Source organism: Colias philodice, chromosome 2 (genome assembly GCF_061535455.1).
Source record: "Colias philodice isolate Cphi_HAF_F1 chromosome 2, ilColPhil1 Martin Lab GWU primary, whole genome shotgun sequence".
Classification (NCBI taxonomy): domain Eukaryota; kingdom Metazoa; phylum Arthropoda; class Insecta; order Lepidoptera; family Pieridae; genus Colias; species Colias philodice.
In genome coordinates this window covers 13372069-13378067 of record NC_143087.1, presented here as the reverse complement: position 1 = coordinate 13378067, position 5999 = coordinate 13372069, and the positions used below count along the sequence as shown (strand labels likewise).

The 5999-nt window shown below is 33.3% G+C and overlaps 1 protein-coding gene across 1 annotated transcript; it reads right to left on the bottom strand.

Annotated features, from left to right (window-relative positions):
- Positions 1-560: 560 nt before the first annotated feature.
- On the bottom strand, positions 561-5440 carry nop5 (nop5 ribonucleoprotein). Its single transcript, XM_089709449.1, has 5 exons — positions 5269-5440; positions 4225-4301; positions 2741-3889; positions 2223-2349; positions 561-1405 (listed from the first exon to the last, which is right to left on the bottom strand). The coding sequence occupies exons 1-5, from the start codon at positions 5311-5313 to the stop codon at positions 1175-1177; spliced, it is 1629 nt and encodes a 542-aa protein (XP_089565575.1). The 5' UTR covers positions 5314-5440; the 3' UTR covers positions 561-1174.
- Positions 5441-5999: the final 559 nt, after the last annotated feature.

Below are 5999 nucleotides of genomic sequence, written 5' to 3'. Positions count from 1 at the left end.
ATCCTGTAATGCATCCCTCACCAATATAAACGACATCTGTAGCTCGCATAGCTGCGTGGAACTTTTCTCGTTACCTGACACTCTCTCGACATTCCTTGACGAAAGAGCTTAATGACCGAGTGCTATAATGAATGTATTATCTACACTTTATTTTATAGGGAAGTTTAGGTTTGTTTTTGGTTGTGATGGATCAAAAACAAATTAATCTATTGCAATTTGTAAATACAATATTAACCTTGATTATCGGGCTTTTTTCCGAGTTTTAATAAATATAATTTTCTCTGCTTTACCGACAGGTCAAAAAATAAGGTCTATAGAGGTATTTTTAGAGTACCTACTGACTTATATCCGATTAATGATTTCGTTGAACATTTAACTAACTAAATTAGAATACTTTTGCATTAAAAATTTAATTAAAATTAATATGTCTTCGACTCTTCGTCTATATGTAATCAACTAATGAAACGTGAAATACGTCTTCTTATTACGTTTAAAGATCCGAGACTTAAAAAAATTATCCCAAAGGTTAGGAAATCGGCTTAGCCGCAATAAAAGTAACATTTATATTATAAAACTATTTATTATATAAACATCTCGCAATGAGAATTTTTATACACTTAAAGCTAAAACATTTTCCTTGACTCTGAATCGGGAAGATTACGTTTTTTTACATTTCCTTAATTAATTCCCTCAAATTAAACTTTAACGTTTGAAGAGAAATTAATATTTCCTTAAGAAATACATTTTTAGAAGTAATTTGACTGGTATTCGACTATTTAACGCTATTTTTAGTACAATAGCGTATGTACCTATTTCGGTTTGGCAAAAAGTAGTCATAGGTACTTAACAATATGACATAAAGATACAAAAATATAAGTTTCTAAGCATGAAGCTTGGGCTCACCTGACGCTTCCAATATTTTAAACAATCCACTCCCTTACGTACAATTGAAAAGTCAAAATCCAACTAACCATAAGCAAAACGAATCGTCCAAAAACATAGGAACAAAACATTACAGACAATACTAATAATATTGAATAGTATTGGTGGGCACCATTTATCACTGCTGCTACTTAACCTTTATAAGAAATCATGAATGAGGTAATAACCAAAATACGTTAATCCAGTATGGATTATCTATAACTCAAAACATAGTCTTAGTCAAATCACTAAATTACTCTTCTGAGACCGACTTCTTTTTTTTCTTCTTTTTCTTCTCACTTTTCGGCGTCTCTACTGTCTCTTCTTGCATGGGCTCTTCTTTAACTTCTGCTTCTGGTTCCAGCGACTGCTTATTCTTCTTCTTCTTTTTCTTTTTCTTCTCTGAAACTTGTTCAGAGCCATTCATGTGGCCGTCTACTTCGTCTGTTGGTTCCGTTTTCACTTTCTTCTTTTTGGGTGTTTCCTGGACAAACATTAAATAATAAGCGTGGCACAAAACACTACTAAATAACAAGAAAAAATTAATAAAAGGAAAATCATTTCACTCCGATGCAAAAGCGACAGATGTTTACGTGTCTGTGTGTGTATGTGTAAGTTTTGCGATTTTAATATTGTTTCTTTTTTAAGCTTAATCAGTCGGGAGCATTTTCATCTATATTTGATCAAAATCAATAGGAGAAGGATGCCGACACAATGGCGAACACTTCTTATTTTGTGAAACTAAAGAAATATTGCAATATTGACTAGAAATTAATATTTCAGCCCCTTTGTCAATGTTTATAAACACCCATTGATAAAGTCATAACTATTGATATTATATTTGATTCATAAGTTTGTTTTAAAAATATGTACATACAATTATTTTGTCTATATATTTTAATTAATGTTTATAAATAGTCTATTGTACACTAATTACCAATTTAATTTTGTTTATACATAATAATCATAAGTTTGTTTTAAAAACAAAAAAAGACGTGTGACACTCGGGGACTGCCGCGGTAAAGCTATTGCATGCTATGCGTTCAAGCCACACCTCCGTGCCCGTCGGAGTGGGGAGCGTGAGGTTTTTTCGTTACGGAATTTCTCGATTCGGTCCCCGCGCTCAAGGCCCGCGATAGAAGCTATGCAATAGCTTAAAAAATAGTAATATTATGAATACTAACTGGAATGTTTATTTTACACGTTTCGTAAATAATTTTACTAGTACTAATTTTATTGAATTTTGTTCATTTAAAGAATAAAATAGAATATTACTTTAATTTTAAAGTGACTATACTCACTTCGTCAGCCGCATCCTCTAGTTTGATCTTCTTGCTTGTGGCCTCGTCCTCGTCGGGCGAGTGCTCTCGCTTCACCGGCTTCTTGCCGATCGTGCTGTCTCCCGCCGTGGGGTACTGGTGGATCTCACTGTTTAAATAGAATAAAGTTAATATACGGAATATTTAAATTTTTGTAAATGCCTCAGCCCCCGAAATCACAGACACAATAGAAAAATCTATTGTGTCGTGGCCCGATCGGGCCGCTCGGTGGTCAAGAGGAAGCAGCAAGAAAGAGAATTAGAATTTGGCAACAAGTGTAATGAATTAGTATGGAAGTTCTGTAGCGTCACTTGAAAATTATGAAAATCTGTATGTTTGATAAACTGAAGAAATAATAATAAAATTGGTTGTTTCATATCCACTGAATACATATTATGAAAAAAAAAAATTTCTTTAATATTGATAATAATAATGACTATATCCTTTAATAAGCAAATATTGATATTTGGTAATACGTAATTGAATAATATTATACTCACGTTTTACTATGATATTTCTCGAACTTGACTTTAGCCTTAGTCGTCCCGCTGATCCTCTTCAAATTGCCTTCTTCCATCAACCTTAGCCTATTCTCCAGCTTCACTTTATGTTCCGCTCCTAGTTCAAACGAGACGTCATCACCGAACGCATCCACACGAGTAGCCAGCGCTGCTTTAGCCGCTAACATTCTAGACATCTTACCCTTATTCTTTGTACTACACTGACCGACTAGCTGCGCGTGGTATATCAAACCATACTTGGGCGTGTCTTTCTTTGTCTTTAGCGCTCTGAATAACGCCTTCTCCGCACCAAAGATCTGTAACGTAGATGCTGGGTGCTTGGCGAGATTCATTAAAGAACCTGCATGCGCGATTAACCTAGCTCCAATGTGTTCCCCAATCAGTACTGTTAAATTCGGTGCCATGGCCATCATTCTAGCTTTGAGGTAATCTGTTAAGTGTGTCCTATAGTCTGTAATTGAAATAATTTCATCACACAAGTTCTGGATATTCATAATATCGTCATCAGAGATCTCTGTGCCCATGGAAATCTCTGCTGCTTCTTTGACTTTTTCTTCCAGATCTTCAGGGAGGATGTCGGACAAGTCGGTTTTAGCTGCATTGTCCCTTGTTCCCATGAGTTTAACTATTTTAACAAATAATGTGTTGTCTGTGATGATTTTCCCCAACTCTGGGAAGTGCCAGCCGTACCACTCTCTGCATCTCATGACGTAATTATTTAATTCCTTGTCTAAGTCATCCAATAAGCACTGTGCTTGAACTATCATTGTGTCAATCTTGTCTGGTGAGAACTTCAACTTATATCTGGAGAGTGAGTGAGCTAGACCGAGAGCCATAGCTGTCATCTCTTTCTTGGGCAGACCAGTTAAAAGACTGTCCATTTGTGATCTGATACACCTAAGCAGCTCTTGCACGTTACTGTTTGATACACACTGTAAGTTGAACTTTTCCTTGATAGCATTGCCGAGTTTAGCGTCACCAACCAGAAGTTGATCCTGAACATCTTTGCAGACATGTTTTTTGAGAGCTTTCTTCAATGTTTTTGAGATTTTGCCTTCAATTGCAGCTGTGGTGGCTGCTAAAGCTTCAGTTGTATCTTCAAACTTTATGAAATTCTTTAGTTTCACACTGGAACATAAAAACCATCATTAAGAAAAGTAATATATACAAATAAACTGAGTTGTTGAGTGATATATATGACCAACTTTACTTTAGTGACAACAATTTTAAAGTTACAATCATTGAATACTAGGAGTAGATACATAGTGGTACCACTTGCAAGTTGATAACAAAGCATTTTATATCATCTGATGACCTTCTCTTTATTTAACTTAAATCTATTATTATTTTATATTGTAATTTAATTATTATACTACTTTTCTAGAGAAAGATTCACTGATCACTGGCCGCTAATAATGACAACTTTTATAAAAATGAAAATAAAATACTGAATCAATACTCACACAGCAGCGGCACCCTCTGGAGTATCAAACTCGGAGTATACATCCTCAATTTGGGACAGCTTCGACTCATCCAGCAGCTAAAACAATAAAACAAACTACTGAGTACAATTTTATTTATATTACAAGATGAATTACAAATCCAGTAGTTCAGGGTCCTAACCACTGTCCAAATAAATGAGTTTATATAACATTTATTTACTAAATTAAAGTTTGCCTAGAAGCACTTTTAATCGTCTTATCATAGTTTTACCATTTAACATCAGTTAGGAACGCAGATTCTACAGAGGAGAGCAAGAAACTCTTTATTTGCTTTTATAAATCATATTAATTTGTTAAATTCATTATGCAAATGAACTGCCCTGTGGACATTTGACATGGATATCTTACAAACTTTCATTTTTTATTTGACCTCAATAAGATTTGTTTACACAACAAGCATATTGTGCTTCAGTTGTTCCATTTCAATATATTTTGTGTATCAAGCGACAACATAATCAATAAAGAAGATTGAATATGAAAACTTAACAAAAAAAACAAGCAGTAACTTTCAGCTTTATACAATAAAATTCAGCCTACATTTATTTATACTTATTGAGTTGTATCTTTCTACTAAAAGTTATGACCATGAGCTCTTCCCAATAAAAACAAATCAGTGAAATTTTATTTCTATTTAGCTAAGCTAAGCTAATAAGCTTAAAAGATAACCTTCGAGATTTAACTCTAAAAAACTACAAGAGAGCTGGACATGTGGCGGTGTAATTACTCTCTTGCGTAAGAACAATGTTAGTTATTCATAAACTGCTCACAGTCAATCAAATCTTATCACAAATGTTATAGGTTGATACATAGCAGGAGGCACAAGAATGCTACCATGTTTATTTATATTGTTTTAAGATATTTTTGTTATTGAACTGATCCATTAGAAAATATGTAGTAATTATATTTAATCCATATAGTTTATCAATGATTTATTACTCTACTTTCGTCAAATTAATACTGTTAAATGTGTGTCGTAGAGGTTATATTCAACACGTGTGAGCTTACCTTAAATATAGCGTATCCCGCCGGAGTTTCAAAGAGTACCAACATTTTTTCTAATTATTTAATAATTAACAAGAACAATGCTGCACTATTCTTACACAAAAACACACAACTTTATAACAAATTTATTTTATGAACCGAAACGCGACGCTACGACATCGCGGCCAGCGGGATTTTTGACAGATGTCAAGTGACACGAGGTCGTGATAGATTTGACAGCAACGTTCCATTTTATGTTAATTAATTTTAATTATGATGAAGTTTTAAGGGAGTTGTAGCTCATATTATAATACAATGATATTGTATATACCTAATAGTAATTTTAATAAATAATTTAAAAAATAAAAATAAGATAATGAAATAACAATAGTAATATTATGATATAATACAATGCAAATGATATTATTATAGGTAAGTAAAATTGAATAATTAGAATAACTAAAAAAATACAGGGTGTAAAAGCCTTTTACACTTGTACACTTAACGATTACACCCCTTAGATTCTAAGGGGTGTAATCGTTAAGTGTACACAGGCGATTATTCCGTAACTATTACAGATATCAAAAAACTTTAAACTGATATCGAAAGCCCTTTACCTAATAAGTAAAATGACAATAATAACTTTTTAAAAATAAAACGGGAAATATCCAAAAAATTTACATCAATCCCGCCCATATATTTAATTTCCCATACATTTTATATTCAAAGCAAATGTTCGGAGTGACATCCTCGAT